The sequence below is a fragment of the Bison bison genome, unplaced genomic scaffold (genome assembly GCF_000754665.1).
Source record: "Bison bison bison isolate TAMUID 2011002044 unplaced genomic scaffold, Bison_UMD1.0 scf7180017864293, whole genome shotgun sequence".
Classification (NCBI taxonomy): domain Eukaryota; kingdom Metazoa; phylum Chordata; class Mammalia; order Artiodactyla; family Bovidae; genus Bison; species Bison bison.
The window spans coordinates 1,054,893-1,073,786 of NW_011494865.1; the positions used below are offsets into that span (position 1 = coordinate 1,054,893).

At 50.8% G+C, this 18,894-nt stretch overlaps 2 protein-coding genes across 2 annotated transcripts in view; one reads left to right on the forward strand and one right to left on the reverse strand.

Annotated features, from left to right (window-relative positions):
- The window catches only part of NUBP1 (nucleotide binding protein 1), an 18,162-nt gene extending 14,142 nt beyond the window's left edge, over positions 1 to 4,020 (forward strand). The window contains exons 10-11 of the mRNA XM_010850661.1: positions 2,922 to 3,005; positions 3,731 to 4,020. Of these exons, the coding sequence (XP_010848963.1) occupies positions 2,922 to 3,005; positions 3,731 to 3,789 (143 nt within the window). The 3' untranslated portion in view covers positions 3,790 to 4,020. The remainder of the gene's footprint in view (positions 1 to 2,921; positions 3,006 to 3,730) is intronic.
- The window catches only part of TVP23A (trans-golgi network vesicle protein 23 homolog A (S. cerevisiae)), a 44,457-nt gene continuing 29,472 nt past the window's right edge, over positions 3,910 to 18,894 (reverse strand). Inside the window, exons 4-9 of the mRNA XM_010850660.1 lie at positions 9,175 to 9,319; positions 7,924 to 8,013; positions 7,564 to 7,692; positions 6,566 to 6,694; positions 5,289 to 5,348; positions 3,910 to 4,145 (exon numbers count right to left, since the gene is read on the reverse strand). Coding sequence (XP_010848962.1) covers positions 5,289 to 5,348; positions 6,566 to 6,694; positions 7,564 to 7,692; positions 7,924 to 8,013; positions 9,175 to 9,319 — 553 coding nt within the window. The 3' untranslated portion in view covers positions 3,910 to 4,145. The remainder of the gene's footprint in view (positions 4,146 to 5,288; positions 5,349 to 6,565; positions 6,695 to 7,563; positions 7,693 to 7,923; positions 8,014 to 9,174; positions 9,320 to 18,894) is intronic.

Sequence of the window (18,894 nt, forward strand, 5' to 3'; positions counted from 1 at the left end):
AGGAGAGACTGGTCATGGAGGCACCTGGTGCAGGGGGTGGGAGGAGAGGAAGTCAGCATGGAGAGGGGCCAGGTGGGGGTGACCGGGGGGAGGAGGTGAGGGCATGTATTCGAGTCCTGTTTCACACAGGAATTAGGTCCTGACGTGAAAGTCATCGACAGAATTAGCCTTGAGAACCATGAGGAAGGGCAACCAACCTTGACCTGTCTGCAGGGAAGCCCGGCACAGCCCTCTTGATGCCCGGATGGGTGAGCAGGAGGGCACGTTGCTGGCCTGCCTTCAAGGGTTGTGCACCTCTCTGGGTACCAGAGTCCTTGGGGCCCCCATCTCCACACCACACTCACTCCAGGGCATCAGCTTGCTGCGTGGAGTTGGGGACAGCCACCCCCTCTTTCAGTGACACCCACCACCGACTTTCTTTCCCCACCATAACAGAGTCGGGCTTGCTGCAGTTAGATGTGTCTGTGACGAGGAAGTGGGGCAGTGAGGTTTTGCAGATGAGGCCTAAGGGGGCAAGGGAGACTGTCGGGGAGTTGGTGTGGACAGCTCTGCAGCCAAGCCTCACGGTTTGGACCCCAGCTGTCAGGAAATGAGACCGGGGAGGGGGTTGCTGTGTGTGTTTAGAGGCTGAGGCCGTGGGCCACTTGCACTGGTTGGGAGATGGTTAGGGCCGGACCGAGCCGGGCATCAGCGTGGAGAGGAAGGGACACAGAGAGGGGAAGCGACAGGCTGGGGCAGGTGGGGAGGAGGAGGTGTCCCTGACGTCCATGCTGCCCAGCATGACCCCCCTGGGGAGCTGGGGATGCTACCCAGGGCCAGTGAGCATGGGAGAGCCGGCTCCCTGCTGGCACTGTGTGGAACGGGCAGAGCCTTAGCATGTCAGCTGGTGAGAGGTCAGGAGCAGAGGGGGCCATGTCCATGATGGGGGGACAACCTAGAGGGGGCCGAGAGCACAGTGTGGAGGAGGCCTGCCCCGAGGAGGGGGGCGTGAAGACCCAGAGCGCCTGGGAGCCCAGCAGGGGGTGCTTCTGGAGCCTCCTCGATGGTGCCCACATCCAGCAGCACGTGTGGTACCTGGTTCCCCCCGGGAAACAACTCTGGCTGCTTTTCCAGCCTTCCCGAGTGTTGTCTTTGCATTGACCAGCGTGTCCCTTGGGGTCGTAGGAGCAGGTACCGCCCCTGGAGGCAGGCTGGCCATGCGAGCATGCAGGGCTGGGTGGGCAGCGGGCCTGAGTGCTCATTCCCGCCAGCTGCAGGCTGTGGCGGCCTCAGTCCTCAGAGGCACTGGTAGGAGAGGTGGCTGGACGGCGGCCTCGGGGCTCAGTGCTGAGCTGCAAGGACACAGTGCCGTCCAGTGGGCACACTCCTGTGTGACAGGGCGCACCTCCCCAAACCTCGCCTCCAGTTGAAACCGCACAGCCAGGGGCAGCGAGCGTGGGAAGGGATGGGGGTGAACACTGCCATGGGCTGCGGCAAGGCAGACAGGGCCCAGTGAGGCTGCCAAGGCCCCCAGAACCGCTTTGTTCAGTGAGGGAGCCGCCCCATCACCAGGGAGACTGGAGGCCATGCGCAGCCCCTGTGCAAACATGCAGCGAGGGAGCTGCCAGGCTTTGGTGTCGGGATCCCAGCCCCCTGGGCCCTCGCCCCAGGCCTGGACCCCCCATCCCCATTGCCCCTCCACTGGCTCTGGGCTCGGGCAGGTCCTTGCGGGGCTCTGAGCCTCAGGCTCACGTGTTAGGTGGGGATGTGATGGAGCCACCGTGGGGGCTGCACGGGTGGATGGCGTACACGAGGGGGGCGGTCTTGGACAGGGCAGGGAGAGGGTAGGTTTGTGGTGGTGGGGAGCCAACCAGAGCAAGGTGTGAGGGTTCGGGCAGGTCTCCTGGGGAGGGGAGGACGAGGAGTGAGAGAACACTGGGTGAACATCAGGAGGAAGTGGCCCCACGAGCCTTCTGTGGGACCCGTGACCTCTCAGACCTGGTCTGCAAGCAGGAACTCGGAGGCTTCCCTAGCTGCTTCTACCCGCAGCGTCCAGGCCAGTGCATGGGGCCCCTCTCAGTACCCCCAAACCCTCGGGTGTCCCTGTCCTACCCAGCAACGCGCTGGGGAGACAGTTGATCTGCAGTTGGCCTGGCCAGGGTCCCCCCAGAGGCTGGGGAGCAGCGGTGGGTTGTGGGACCACTGATTCAGCTTCTCTAGCAGGGACGGGGGCTGGGGGGGTGGGGGCAGGGTCTACTCAGGACCAGACAGGAGAGGAGCTCCCCCCGGCCCAGGACCCCCCATGCCCACCTGGATGGGTTGATGCCAAGGTGCAGTGACCTTCAAGATACAGTTACAGAGGGAGAAAGCAATGAGTGGAATATGTGCATCCTCCCAAGCATTTTTTAAAAAAATACTTGTGTGTGTATATGTATGCATACGCCACACTTACTTATTTCTAGAAAGACAGCTGACACCCCAGTAGCTTCCCTTGAACTCATTCTTCACGGTGTAACCTTCTGTCCTCCATACTCTTTCACTCTGAGTCTTTATTATCTTCATACTGGAGAATGAATCGATCTTTTTTAAATGCAGGTTCCCAGGCCCACCCAGGAGCTGCTAAATCTGTTCTTTATGGGGCCCTGGAACCTGCATTTGCCACACTTCACCCAGAGGGTTCTCAGGCGCGCGCGCGCACACACACACACACACACACACACCAGCATTGCCCAGGCACAGGTCAGAGCCATGAGGCAACGCCAGCCAGACTCGCTGCTGGGTGGAGGGGAGGCAGGCGAGGTCCCAGAGACCCCGACGTTCTGTCTCAGCTTTGATCTTCATTACGAGAGAGGTGGGCCCGAGATCTTTGGTGTCACAGGCACAGGTTCAGGTCACCACTGTGTTCTCTTTGTGGGTTTTAATTTTTCCTTTGTTTCTTTAAGGTAAGAGCTGCGACAAAGGACAGTCTTTTTTGGTAGAAGCACCAGATTCACCAGCCACTGTCGCCTACAGAAGTATAATTCAGAGTAAGTGCTTAAGGGGACCTGTGAATCCAGAGGGCCACGGGGCCAGGAAGGGACGCACGTGAGCAGAGTGGGCTTGGGAGTGAGAAGATCCCATTCAGGGTCATGAGTGGCCATGCCGCCTCCATGGGGACATGGGGGTGGAGGGGTCTGGGATGACCCCCTCAGCCCAGGAAGCCAGGAGTCTGGGAAAATCTTCCAGTCCATCAGTGTTATGAACTAAGTCATAGCTTAAAAGCACGGTGAGGGTGAAGTTTACAGTATAGGAAATATTAATGTTACACCTCAGTAAAACTGTAAAAAGAATTTAAGAAGGGGGAAAAAAAAAGCACAGTGAGCCAAACCAGACCCAGATGCAGGCCTGATTCAGTCAATGGGCAGCTGTCAGAGGCCTTGAAGTTGAGGCAGATGTGTTGGTAGTTAAAGCTCCAGGCTTGTGGCTGAGCCCTGCCGGCCTAGTGAAATGGTGTCCAGTGTAAGCAGCAACATTTCCGGGATCCTCATTCTGGAGAACGGGCCAACAGGAGGCCTCCAGCCATGGCTGTAACCACAGACGGGCAGCCAGCGTACTGGGCTCACTTGCAGAGATTCAGGGCATCAGCTGAGATGGGACTCTGGGGTGAATTAAGCCACCTGGGACTCCGCCCCATTCAGACGCAGGCTCGCCAGCACAGGGCAGGGCCACTGAAAGCCCCCAGTGCTTCTGCGCCTGCCGTCCTGTTTTCCAGGAATCCAGGAGTTCTGTAGTCAGCGTCTGCCAGAAGGAGAGAACCTCGTCGGCTCCTGAGACAGGAGGCTGTGAAAGAACGGAAGCAGCACGACCCATCCCGTCACGCCTGGCCAGCGTGGGGACAGCGCGTGGGTCACAAGCAGAAAGGGACCAGCCCCGGGCGTGGCATGACATCACTTTTCAGAGACACTTTAATCATCTAGCATTTGTACACCTTCCCTTTAGAACGTATGTAAAGGGCATTCTTTACAGATGCGTCATTAGAAAAATAAAAACAGCTCCTCAAACCTCTGCCCCGAGGCCTGCTTCTCGTGAAACCCAGCAGCTCGTGGGTCATGGAATTCTCTTCTCTGTCGGAAGCTGTCCCGTCACAGAACATCTCACTTGTGCCTTTGCTGCCTCGGAAAATAAGCCTGAAAAAGAACCAAAGGGATAAAGGGAGGAATGTGTGGTTTCGCTGCAGCGTCGTTCTTGTGGTTTAATCACTAAGTCATGTCCAAGTCTTTGCAGCCCCCATGGGCTGTAGCCCCACCAGGCTCCTCTGTCCATGGAATGCTCCAGGCAAGAACACTGGAGTGGGTTGCCATTTCCTACTCCAGGGAATCTTCCCAACCCAGGGGTCAAACCCGAGTCTCCTGCATTGGCAGGCGGATTCTTTACCACTGAGAGTGTAGCGCAGACCCTACGCTTTTCTCAGAGGAAAAATTCAAATAGCGACAGAGCCTCCCACTGGGGCTTGGGCCGAGCTCAGTGCACAGGATGCAGCCGCACAGTCAAAAACCCGTGAATCACCCGCATGAACAGAACTGGGGGTCAGTGCAGACACCCCATACAGGAATTATGTGCTTACTGTATCTGGCAGTGGGCTTCCCTGGTGGCTCAGCTGGTAAAGAATCCCCCTGCAATGCAGGAGACCCAGGATTGAGCCCTGGGTCGGGAAGATCCCTGGAGGAGGGCATAGCAACCCACTCCAGTATTCTTGCCTGGAGAATCCTCATGGACAGAGGAGCCCAGCGGGCTACAGTCCATGGGGTCACAAAGAGTCGGACACAACTGACTAAGCACAGCATGTATATGGCAATTTCCAATGCCAGACACGACAATTTACAGGGTTTTTCAAGTTGCATGAAAGGAGAGATCCAAAGTGTAAGAGAGCCTTATTGCCCTGAGACACTCACCGTTTGAAAGACTCACAGGAACTGAGAGCAGCTTAGGAAAGAGGAAATTCCTGTTTCCCCTCTGACTCCGGGCACGGAAGTGGAAGGGGCACACGTCCCCCTGTTCTTTCCCACTCCTCTCTTCACCTGCCCCCCCTGGCCTGCCCAGGGTCAAATCTGCACCTGTTTAAGGTGAGGCAGGTGGGACCCCTCTAAAGGGCCGTGAGGCCACTCAGCCCAGGAAAGCCCAGTACACAGGTTGGTCTCCCCCCGCCCCCAACTGTGCACACAGACTGCTCGGGCCCACTGGGAGGCCCAGCTGAGCCCAGGGGAGCCACGCTTCCACGAGAGCCCCTAGCCCCGCACCGTCCAGGCCACCATCTTGACCCCACTGCTTACCTAATGCTTGTGAATCTCCAGCCCCTCGAGGCCAGGCTTCTGAAAGTCGCTGGGACAGGCCTGCAAGGGGAAGAGACAGCCCTGGCTTTCTGTCCCACGTGTGCGTGCCCTGGCTGCCGAATCAAGGCCAGAGCAAGCCCACGGTGAACTGAAAGCCTTCAGGGCTGCTTGCTCGAAGTCTTGGCTTAAAGCTGCACTGTTCACACTTAAGATAGCTCGAACCATTTCAGGAAGAGCCTGGTCACATTTAGACGATCTGTTTGTTGCTTCTAGAACTCAGGCTAGGTTTAAAAAAATTGTAACGGCTTTAATTCTGTTGTTGTTTAGTCTTTCAGTCATGTCAGACTCTTTGTGACCCTGTGGACTGTAGCCCACCAGGCTCTTCTGTCCATGGAATTCTCTAGGCAAGAATACTGGAGTGGGTTGCCATTTCCTAAGTCATGTCCCACTCTTTGCAACCCCATGGACTGTAGCCCACCAGGCTCCTCTGTCCATGGAATTCTCCAGGCAAGAATACTGGAGTGGGTTGCCATTTCCTTCTCCAGGGGATCCTTCCCACCCAGGGATAGAACCCACATCTTCTGCATTGGCAGGCAGATTCTTTACCACTGAGCCACCTGGGTAGTAGTAGTAATAGTAGTAGTGTTAGTCACGTCAGCGGTATCCGACACTTTGTGACCCCATAGACTGTAGCCCACCAGGCTCTGTCCATGGAATTCTCCAGGCAAGAACACTGGAGTGGGTTGCCATTCCCTTCTCCAAAGGAGCTTCCCAACCCAGGGATCGAATCCAGGTCTCCTCCACTGCAGGCAAACTCTTCACTGTCTTGAGTCACCAAGGAAGCCCTCTGTAGTTTAAAGAAATCACTCTAAACCAACAATGGCAATCACAAAATGACAAGCGCTGTGTGATTCCACTTACGTGAGGTCCCTACATTAGTCAGACTCCTGTGGGTAGAAAGTAGGTGGTTGCCTGGAGTTTATTGGGGTTGGGGAGGGTGGAGAATGAGTTAAATGTTTAGTGGGTACAGAGTTTGCTTGGATGAAAGAGTTGTGGCAGCATGATGATGTGGGTATACTGAACTGTACGCTTAAAAATGACTAAAAGGGTAAATTTTGTTGTGCACATTTTAACCACAAACCACAAACAAAAACCCAGCTAACACTGGCAGCCTGGCTGATACAGAAAACCATCATAAATTGCCACTGCCAGCAGGCCTCCAGGACTTCCAAGTGTCTGGAGATCAGGGGTCCAGGAGTCAGACTTGAGTAACTCACCGTCTGGAACACCGTCTGGGACAGAAAACTGGCTGTGACTTTGCTGATGTTGCTCTCGCCTCCCATCTTACACAGGACGTAGCCATACAGGTTGGCGGCTTGGAGAGAGATCCCAGCTATCACGAGGGCCTGCACTTAAACAAACAGAGGTCATTCTCCTGAGAGCACAGATTGAAATGTTCCTCCCAAACCAAGCAGGAGTGTTTCCGGCCCACGCTCACCAGTGTTCGGCAACCTTTATGGAGAGCTTCCCTGGTGGTTCAGAGGTAAAGAATCTGCCTGAAATGCGGGAGACCCTGGTTTGATTCCTGGGTTGGGAAGATCCTCTGGAGAAGGGATTGGCTACCCACTCCAGTATTCTTGCCTGGAGAATTCCCTGGACAGAGGAGCCTGGCAGGCCACAGTCCATGGGATCACAAAGAGTTGGTCATGACTGAGCGACTAACACTTTCACGACAGGGGCTAGGGGAACAGAGGCACGGGGAGGGTCATGGCTAAAGGGCTCAGGATCTCCAGGGGTGATAAAAATTTCCTAAAACTGACTGTGGTGCTGGCTGCACAACCCTGAGAACAGACTTGTTGCTGTTGTTCAGTCGTTCAGTCGTGTCCAGCTCTTTGTGACCCCACTATACAGCCCACGGGGTCACAAAGAATCGGACACGACAGAGCGATTTTCGCTTTTTCGCTGGCTGTAGCCCTCGAGGCTTCTCTATCCATGGGATTTCCCAGGCAAGAATACTGGAGTGGGTTGCCCTTTCCTTCTCCAGGGGATCTTCCTGACCCAAGGATCAAACCTGTCTCCTGCTTGGCAGGTGGATTCTTTACCACTGAGCCACCTGGGAAGCTCCCGAATCAGACACACAGAATGAGCGCACTGCCTGGTATGTGAATTCTTTCTCAATAAAGCTGTTTCAATCCACCGATCACTCAATCAAGAACAAAAACCCACTTCTACAACCGCCAGTTCTGTACAGACATCCGAGCAAGTGTTGCCTTACCAGCCACTTGAGCTTCAGGGAAAATAAGGAGCTAAAAAAGAACACAATCCAAATCATGGGACAGACGATGAGGCCGAGCCAGAAGACCCGCGCTTCCGCCTCTGTGGCAGCCACCATGTCTGGAGAGACCTACGGCAAGAAAGAGATTCGGTTGCACAACTCGCAGGAACGGTCCCAAAGGAGCGTGGTCTGATTTTCGTTAATATCACACAGGCTTCTGCCAGTGGGGGCTCTGAACGGGCACCAGCCCCATGGGCCTTGTGTCCGGCAGGGATCAGATCATGCAGAGCTCGAAAGGAACCCATAGGGCCTTTCCACGGCCGTTTTCTCGGCTCTAGCTTGACAAGTATTGGAAGATACCTTTCTGGCTTCAAAAATCCAGTGGCTTTTCCCGTCTTCATCAATCTGGTTCCACCAGCGAAGACCCACCATGAGTCGTCCGGTTACATTCTGAGAAAAGTGGACAGAATGCTCCTAATCAGATCATAGGTCAAGAAAGAGGCCTCATCTTATCCTGAATGAATAAAAGTGACCAATTCATGTCGAACCTGAGGAGAGGGGGACTGAACAGTGGGGCTTTCTCGAAATCAGTTTTATGGTCTATAATTCTTAACTAAGCTTACCTTAAAAAGCAACTTACCTGTCCATCGACAAAGGAATGGATCAGGAAGATGTGGTACATATATAAAATGGCATATAACTCAGCCATAAAAAGGAATGAAATAATGCCATGGCAGCAACATGGATCGACCTAGAGATTATCACACTGAGTGAAGTAAGTCAGACAGAGAAGGACAGATATGACGTGGCATATATGTGGAATCCGATGCAAATGAACTTATTTACAAAACAGAATTAGTTATAGATACAGAAAATAATCTTAGGGTTACTGGGGGAGGAAGTGGGGGAGTGATAAATTAGGAGATTGGGATTGACATATACATACTACTATATGTAAAATATATATATTTTATCCCTTCTCCAGTAGATTTTCCTGACTTAGGAATGGAACTGGGGTCTCCTGCATTGTAGGCATATTCTTTACCAACTGAACTATCGGGGGAACCCATATATAAAATAGATAACTAATAAGTACCTACAGTATAGCTCAGGGAACTTTACTCAGTACTCTAATGACCTAAATGGGAAAAGAATCTAACAAGAGAAGACGTACGTGTAACTAATTCACTTTGCTATATGCTGGACACTAACACAACATCGTAAATCAACTATATTCCAATAAAAACTTTTAAAAATTAAGTTCCATTCACAAAAAAGACAGACTCCCCAGACATACATACACATATGTCATATATATACATGTACGCCTATTTTATAGAATTTTAAAATACATTATTTATGATATGATATGTGAAATTTACAAAAACCCTAAAACTCTGTGGACTTGTCTCCCTCACATAGTACATGTCTGCAAGCATGGCAGTGGCCACCCAGAAGCCATTTATTCAACTATATAATGTACTTTTTTCCTCTGCTTTTAAGTGATGTTGGCTCAGTATTCTCAAGTGTGCATAAGGGTCAGTGAGCGGCTGGAAACGCAGCCCGTGTTTCGGAAGAGGGAGTCACAGGTTGCGGGGGGCCGGGGCTCACCTTCACAGACCAGAAGTCAAAGGACAGGAGGAGAAGCACAGTCACAAAACAGCCCACGAAGCTCTTGCTGAACCAGTCACAGCCCACGTAGGTGACGATGGCACTCACGCGGAAAAACAGGTGGAAAAACGTGGCCACCGGGTGCCTAGGAAAGAACCCAGAAGCCCGCTCAGACCAGGGCCCCAAGGACAGTGGCTGAACGTGCTCTGTGGCTTCCAGGACCCACATGTTCCTGGTGCGTCTCAACCCAGACTCCACCAGGGCACAGCTCAGAGAAAGCATCACTTGCCTAGAAGACTCAAAACAGTCCTCATCACACCAACATTTTTCCCACCCTCGAAGAATCCAGTACTTTCCCATAATCTGACTGCAAATATCACTTGCCCTCTTCGAAACTGGGTCACTTTTCAAGTGTATCGTGACAATGATCACCGCCTTCCTGCCTAGCAGCAACAATGACCAGTTCCCCAAAGGGAAATGTTGGGTTATTCCGCCAGTAACTGAGCTGCGTGGTCACATGCAGCCCATGGGTTCAGAAGCCTTACATCAGCGGGGGCCACGTGGGCATGTCCAGGTCCAAACCACTGGTGCTGGTGATGAAGTGAAGTTGCTCAGTCGTGTCTGACTCTTTGTGACCCCATGGACTGTAGCCTACAAGGCTCCTCTGTCCAGGCAAGACTACAGGAGTGGGTTGCCATTTCCTTGCCATGCCACCAAGGAATGATGGTGATGAGCAGCATTTAACCCTGGAGCCAGAAAGCAGGCCGTATGTAAGGGCAAGGGGTTGGGGAGGGATGGACTGAGGATGCATTAGCCGATCCAAAGTATTATATATAGAGGATGGATCAACAGCAAGGTCCTCCTGTATACAGGGAACTATAGTCAATATCCTGTAATAAACCTAATCAAAAAGAATACGAAACAGAATGTATATGCATGTATAACTGCTGAATCACTTTGCTGTACAGCAGAAACTGACACAATATTGTAAATCAACTCTACTTCAATAAAATAAATTAAAAAAAAAAAAGAAATTGATCCTGCAAGCCCCATTCAGTTCAGTTGCTCAGTCGTGTCTGACTCTTTGTGATCCCATGGACCGCAGCATGCCAGGCCTCCCTGTCCATCACCAACTCCCGGAGTTTACTCAAACTTACATCCATTGAGTCAGTGATGCCATCCAACCATCTCATCCTCTGTCGTCCCCTTCTCCTCCTGCCCTCAATCTTTCCCAGCATCAGGGTCTTTTCAAATGAGTCAGCTCTTTGCATGAAGTGGCCAAAGTATTGGAGTTTCAGCTTCAACATCAGTCCTTCCAATGAACACTCAGGACTGATCTCCTTTAGGATGGACTGGTTGGATCTCTTTGCAGTCCAAGGGACTCTCAAGAGTCTTCTCCAGCACCACAGTTCAAAAGCATTAATTCCTCAGTGCTCAGCTTTCTTTACAGTCCAACTCTTACATCCATACACGACCACTGGAAAAACCATAACCTTGACTAGACGGACCTTTGTTGGCAAAGTAATGTCTCTGCTTTTTAATATGCTAGGTTGGTCATAACTTTTCTTCCAAGGAGTCTTTTAATTTCATGGCTGCAGTCACCATCTGCAGTGATTTTGGAGCCCTCCAAAAATAAAGTCAGCCACTGTTTCCCCACCTATTTGCCATGAAGTGATGGAACCAGATGCCGTGATCTTAGTTTTCTGCCCCATGACAGGTAGTAATTCACTGCTGGGGAAAGAGGGCGGGCAACTTGACACTAGCAAACTAACCCAGTATTGCCAGACCCGATATCTCTGCAGGAAGCTAGAAACCTAGACCTTCTGTGGGAAATCTGAGTTTTAAATGACGGCCACTCATTATGTCAATAAAATGCCGCAGGCTGTGTTTCACAGGGCCTGGGAGCCTCCAACTTGCCACGTCTAAAGGCAGCCAACAGGCCTTCGGGGGACGAGCCTGCTTGATCTCCGAGAAGGAAGGCGGTCAGGGTGAGCACCGTGGAGGCTCCTGTAGCACGGTGGGCTCCTGACTCCCACGGGGATGTCAGCTAAGATTCAGATGCAGGGTGTGTGATGACCTCGGCACTTACTCCTCCTCTTGCAAAGGAAGAAGGGGCTGTGCCCAACGCCAGCTGTTCTCCCGAAGGTTCTCACCTGTGCCTTTCAGATGCCGAGCTCTCCTGGCATCTGACCGAATCAGAGGCATTTAAGAATTAGATGTGATCGCATGGCACTTCCAAACCTGATTGTTCCAGAAGACAAGACTCTGGGGAATCTCTCATACTGTTTTCTTTTGATCACGCCACATGGCATGTGGAACCTTGGTTCCCTGAACTGGGATAAAACCTGTGCCCCCTGCAGTGGAAACGCAGAGTCTTAACCACTAGACCGTCAGGGAAGTCCGCCTCTGATACCTCTTTTTGCCTTATACATTATTGAGGATTTAACTGTCTTAACATAATTTCGCCCCCTTCACCCAAAGATGCATGCATTGCATGCTTAGCTGCTAAATTGTGTCCAACTCTTTGCAACTCCATGGACTGTAGCCCGCCAAGCTCCTCTGTCCATGGAATTTCCCAGGCAAGAATGCTGGAGTGGGGACTTCCCAGGTGGTGCAGTGGATAAGAAAATGCCTGCCAATGCAGAGGACACGGGTTCGATCCCTGGTCCAGGAAGATTCCACATGCTGCGGAGCAACTAAGCCCATGTGCCCAACTACTGAAATCTGCGTACTTTAGGGCCTGCAACAAAGAGTAGCCCCCACTCTGCAACTAGAGAACGCCCTCGCGCACCAATGAAGACCCTGCCCAGCCATAAATAGATAAAATTATTTTTAAAAAAAGAATGCTGGAATGGGTTGCCGTTTCCTCCGCCAGGGGATCTTCCCAACCCAGGGATCAAACCTGAGTCTCCTGCTTGGAGGCAGATTCTTTACCGCTGAGCCACCTGGGAAGCCCTTCACCCAAAGATAAATGAATCCTTTTCCAATGTCCTTTGAGGGCAGAGACCATTTTTATACCCCCAAGAGCACCTGGCTTTAAGATTCTCAGCAAATATTTGTTGTGTTGAACCTTGTAATCCAGTCCCTTTGGGCTTACTGGGAACATCTGTCTTTTTTGTAGAAGAGTACAGACTTAAAAGGTGTACAGAGGCCCAAGTGTTCACTAATCCAAGGTGAAACCTGGAATTTATGCCTTCAAATAAATCCCCTGCCCACCCACTATTTTTCTTTTTCTGACTGTGGTTTCCTGAAATAAAATGCAGAAAAAATTCCACTTGTTGGAAGGTTCTGCTTTAATTGAGTCCTGGTTAACTGTTTCCTTAACTTGAATGGACGGTATCATTATTGTTGCTGCTGTTGTTTTAAGTATCCAAACCAAGCCCAAAGCAAGCAGAAACGGACTCCTGTTGTACTTTCAAATAATGCTTTAATCCTGTTTTACATGGGCTGTTCTCTGGACAGCTCTTCAAACCCTCACCCCCTCTCCCTGCAGTCTGCCTAGCCTGGGCCCCGGCTCACCCGTCTCCCTCCGCTAACACAAATGTGAGCTCAGAGATCAGCTTTCACATTCTGAGTTTGGAAGGCTATGGTTTGAGCCTACCCACCCTTCCCTGATATGGGGTCCCCTGTGCCCTCAGCCTTCTCTCTGGCCACCTCTACAGCCTCGGAGCACATATGAGCCAACAGTCATCTCCACCTCTCAACACCACCAGCTTCCAGCTCCCTGATCCCAGGCACCCACTTGGTGCCCGCGCCTTGACAGGCAAACAGTACAGAGATGCCCGACTGCCAGGGTCCAACCTCTGAGTAACTCCGCAGCTGTCCCTAAGCTACAGAACTTCTCATTGCCTCAGTCTCTGCTTCTGTAAAATGGGAGGGCCCATGGAAGCCCCTGCCGAGATTATTTGCTTCAAAAGATTAAGTGAAGGTGGCAGGTATACAGTGCCTGAAACACACACCATGCTCAGTCGTTGCGAACTGCTGACAATCTCACACACGCTCAAAACCGTTACCCAAGGAGCCAAACTGTAAAATTCCCCCTCTGACCACACTTTCTCTCTCTCATTCCCCAGGGGCTGACTTTTCATCTCTGCAGGGATCCCCCAAGACTCCTGATCTCCCCCATAATGCCCCACCCCTCTGCTGTCACCAAGGAAACTTCCTCATCCTCAACTGTGCGTGCTCCGTCGGTTCGACTCTTTGTGTGACCCCATGGACTATAGTCCATCAGGCTCCTCTGTCCATGGGATTTTCCAGCAAGAATATTGGAGTGGGTTGTCATGCCCTCTTCCAGGGGATCTTCCCAAACCAGGGATCAAATGTGCATCTCCTGCATTGGTAGGTGGGTTCTTTACTGCTTTTACAGAAGTATTTTCTGATCAGTATCCATCCTGCCCCCTCCAACCCAGGACAGAAGCCTGTTATCTCAAGAGGAGGAAGAAGAGAGAATGATAGGTGGTGAAAAGGGAAATGAGATTACCTAAGTCAAGGTCAGGAGGGTCTAGCTGGGCTTTTGTTTAAATTCAAAGCCACTTTCACAGTTCTGGGCCCAGCACACATCTTGTCTCCCCCTGTGGAGGGAAAGCCAGTAGGTTTGCATGATATGTGCTTGAAAGTTACCTGAGGAGGCCTTAAAATGCTCACAAGGCTACCCTGGTCCCATGACATGTGGGTTTAGATTTGGAGTGGGGCCTGGACATGATGCTTTCAGGTTCTGGTGCTGGAGAAGACTCTTGAGAGTCCCTTGGACTGCAAGGAAATCCAACCAGTCAGTCTTAAAGGAAATCAACCCTAAATATTCATTGGAAGGACTAATGCTGAAGCTGATGCTCCAATACTTCGGCCACCTGATACGAAGAACCGACTCATTAGAAAAGACCCTGATGCTGGGAGAAATTGAAGGCAGAAGGAGAAAAGGGCAACGGAGGATGAGACAGTTGGATGGCATCACCGATTCAATGAACTTGAACTTAGGCAAATTCCAGGAGATGGTGAGGGACATGGAAGCTTGGCGTGCTGCAGTCCATGGGGTCACAAAGAGTCAGACACAACTTGGCGACTGAACAACAACAAATGGACATGAACTTTACAAAGGAAAATCACTGCTCTATCCTGGTTTGGGGGCTTCCCTGGTGGCTCAGTGGTAAAGAATCCACCTGCCAATGCAGGGGACGCTGGAGTCATGGGTTCAATCCCTGGGTTGGGAAGATTCCCTGGAGTAGGAAATGGCAACCCATTCCAATGTTCTTGCCTGGAGAATTCCATGGTCAGAGGAGCCTGATGGGCTATAGTCCATGGTGTCCCAAAGAGTTGGACATGACTTAGCGACTGAGAACATCCTGGACTCACAAACTCCCGTCCAAACTCCACTTCCTGTTTCTGTAAATAAAGTTTTATTTGAACGCAGCCATGCTCACTCATTCTCTGGCAGAGCTGAAAATATCTAACCAGAACTCATGCCAATCCCTGCTCTAGACAGGCAGGAAGAATTTGATGATGAAATTAGGCTCCATTAAAGACAAACCAAAATGAATCAAACTGCCAGTAATGACCTCTCCCCGCTACTTCACCACCTACTTCCAAAGCTATAGGGCAGGAGCTGCCGGACCAGCAGAAACAATAGATTGTGCTTGAAGTCAGAGCAGTGAAGGCAAGAGCAGTGACTGACACACAAGAGGGCTTGTGACGCTGGAGATGTCCCACATCTTGATCCCTCATGTGCATCTATATAAAAATTCATCCACCTGTACATTTAGGATGAATGCGATTTACCGTATGCGCTGCTGCAGCTGCTTAGTCACCCAGTCATGTCTGACTCTGTGGCCCCATGGACCGTAGCCTACCAGGCTCCTCTAACTGGGCAAGAATGCTGCAGAGGGTTGCCATGCCCTCCTCCAGGGGGTCTACCCAACCCAGGGATCAAACCTGTGTCTCTTACATCTCCTGCACTGGCAGGCAGGTTTTTTCACCATCTGGGAAGCCCTTTAGTCATAACTTCCCCCATTTGGAAGCACCAAGATGTCCTTCAATAAGTGAATGGATACATCATAGTACATCCACACAAAGGAATATTTTATTTTTCGGCACAAAAAAGAAATGAGCTCTCAAGCCATGAAAAGACATGCAGGAACCTTAATGCACACTACACAGTGAAAGAAGCCAGGCTGAAAAGACGACATACTGTATGGATCTAACTCTATGACATTTTGGAAAAGCCTCAGCTACGGAGACAGGAAAAAGATCAATGGTTGCCAGCGTGTAGAGACAAGGAGGATGAATAGTTGGAGCCCAGGGGATGTTCAGAGCAGTGAAACTGGTCTGTATGACCACTGGTCTGTATCCACCACTGTCATGGTAGATACATGCCATTATACGTTTGTCAAAGCCTACAGAAGGCATCACCGACTCAATGAACATGAGTTTGAGCAAACTCTGGGAGACTGTGAAGGACAAGGAAGCCTGGCGTGCTGCAGTGCATGGGATCGCAAAGAGTCAGACACACTGAGCAGCTAAACAGCAACAAGGGAAGGTACAGCGTCAAGGACGAGCCCTGACAGAAACTGTGGACTTTATCGAACAATGCACTGGTTCATCACAGCAAATGTGTGACGGTACTGCAAGATGATAACCATAGGGGGAACTCTGGGGTGGGGAGGGGCTTAGGGGAACTCTCTGTACTTTTTGCTCAGTTTTTCGGTAAACCTAAAACCACTCTTAAAAATGGTCACAGGTTGGGGGTGGTGCTCTGTCTAGCCAGAGTAAAGTCAGGGGTGGGGTTGGAGAGGACCATGTACCCCAGGCACACACATCCCCTTCCCAGCAAACTTCCTTTTTTTTAAAGATTTTTTTTTTTAATATGGGCCATTTTTAAAGTCTTTATTGAATTTGTTACAATACTGCATGTTTCATGCTTTGGTTTTTTGCCTGAGAGGCGTGTGGGATCTCAGCTTCCCAACCAGGAATCGAACCCATACCCTCTGCAATGGAAGGTGAAGTCTTAACCACTGGACTGCCAGGGAAGTCCCCCTACAAACTTCTAAAGCACATTCAAACTGGGGGCAAAAGTTTGATTTAATTGTCCATTCCACAGTGATTTAATAGTTTCTTTAAAAGTTGCCCTTTATTGGTTACAATACTTTGAAAACTAATTCTTTATCAAACACCCAATTTTAAATACTCCAGTTCAGTTCAGTCGCTCAGTCATGTCTGACTCTTTTCGACCCATGAATCGCAGCACGCCAGGCCTCCCTGTCCATCACCAACTCCCGGAGTTCACTCAGACTCTCGTCCATCGAGTCAGTGATGCCATCCAGCCATCTCATCCTCTGTCATCCCCTTCTCCTCTTGCCCCCAATCCCTCCCAGCATCAGAGTCTTTTCCAACGAGTCAACTCTTCGCATGAGGTGGCCAAAGTACTGGAGTTTCAGCTTTAGCATCATTCCTTCCAAAGAAATCCCAGCGCTGATCTCCTTCAGAATGGACTGGTTGCATCTCCTTGCAGTCCAAGGGACTGATCTCAAGAGTCTTCTCCAACACCACAGTTCAAAAGCATCAATTCTATCATCTTTCAAATACTCTGAAAAGCCTTCTGCTTTTCACTGTGGCAAAGGTCTGAGGAAAGACAGTATCTTTTCTCCTTCCTTTACTTTGCTACAAAAATAGCATCTGAAATGATGTCTAGAATTTGCTCCAAAATAATCTGGGGGCGGGGAGTGGGCGGAGGTAAAGATGAAATAGTCTGGCCACGTGTTGATCATGACTGAAGCTGAGTAATGGGAACACCGGGGGCATTGTTCTCTGTACTTTTATGTAAATCTGAATTAAAAAATAGAAAAATAAAGAAATCATCAGAGGTAGACTCGACTTTGCATCGAGCCAAGGCACGTTTCAGAAGAAAAAGAATAAAAGGTCTATAGGTTGCTATTCTGGGGGCCATCTGTGGTTAAAAAAAAAAAAAATCATACCTAAAAATCCCCAGTTGAGTAACTGGCTGCTACAGCTGGATGCATAAGGAAAATTCCAGAAAATAGGTCTGTCCTTCTGGGCTTACCAGTTCCTCTGCAAAAAAGAAAGGCAACCCCTCTCTATAGAGTAAAAATGCCCACCCACCTCCAAACTGGACAGTCAGTACAGTGAAAGACAGAAAGCCTTGATCCACACTCACGCTCCAACCTTTCTGTGTACATGGTTCTGGACAGGGCATTAAACCGCTCAGAGCCTCGGTTTACTCATCTGTAAAATGGGAGAATAGCATTTAACCTCAGATGGCCAAGGCTTCTAGGAGGAAAAACACCTACGGTGCCAGACCAGAGGGGGACATGTTGTTAATATCACTCTACATATTGTTTGATTCATTCATGGTCAAAATTTTTGAGAATGGGAGAAAGTGAGAAAAAGCCTTGGCTGGTCATGATCCTTTCGGATGCTTTCCATTGGATGCTCTTTCCTCATTGTTGAAAAGAAGCAGGATGCTACTCTGTATTTCTTCAGCCCTGACACCCACTTAGAGTCAGGTGGCTCTCACACTAACAGCAGCGTGTCACCAGGAAGATGTGGCAGGGAAGGGGACCCCAGAGAGTGACGACTAAGACCATATCCACCTGTTCCCTTCCCCTCGTGCCCTGGAGTGTGTTAGCAAGGCAGGATCAGTGGCCTACCCCAGGCTTCCTGAGCCCAAATCTTCATTTTAACGAGATCTGCATGCTCGTTGCCATCCAGGAGTCCTCCTTTGTTCTATTTTCAAGATAAACTCAGTCATGAGGACAAAGAGGGAGGAAGGAACCCACACTTAAAAAAGCCTTGCTAACCCAGCAGGTGAGCCATGGGGGCTAGACGGACTTTTCTAGAATGCTCCAGATGCAACATTAGTGCCATCACCCTTCAGACTCCAACTTCTTGTTTCAGATGACAGCACATCCTCATCCTCGCCCAACATCTGGGCCAGGAAGGCAGGCCTGGGGCTGCTGGGATGTCTCAACAGATGCTGGTTGCTAAGCACTCAGAGTTTTGATTCAAAGGTCAGCACGACAGAGATCTGAGTATGGAAGTGAATAAAAGAACAGACTTCCCTCTGGCCGCCACAGTTTTCCCCTCTAGTTTCTGTTCTTTATTTCTTTTTAAAGAGACATCCCATCTTTATCAGCTGGGTATAGTGGTTGAGTTGCTAAGTTGTGTCCCACTCTTTGTGACCGCATGGACTGTAGCCCACCAGGCTCCTCTGTCCATGGGATTCTCCAGGCAAGAAGACTGGAGTGGGTTGCCATGCCCTTCTCCAATCAGCTGGGTATGCAGAGCTGCAAAATGCTGGGCAAAGGGAACCCCCAGAGATGGTTCAGCAGGCCCCTGGCCGCTCAGCCCTGGCTGGGCCCTCTGCGGGGACCCGAGCTTCTCCTCGAGGGCTCCAGGGGTGATTCTTCCCCACGGACTCTAGCTATCGCCCACTCCCTGCCGCTGCTGCTGTGCAAACCACGGACCAGATTCCTTAAAGACCCAGCATTTTCAAATGAAACGGGAACACAGAAGAGCCGAAAACAAGCCTTCAAACAAAACCTTGCACACGAAGTTTCACAGAGGCAACGTTCACAGTCACCACGAGGCGGAAGCGGCCCAAAAGTCCATCAATGGACTCTCCGTGCAATGGGGTGTCACTCAGCCATGAAAAGGAATGAAGCGTGGAAACCTGCTCCAATGTGGGCGAACCTCGACAACCTTAGGCTCGGT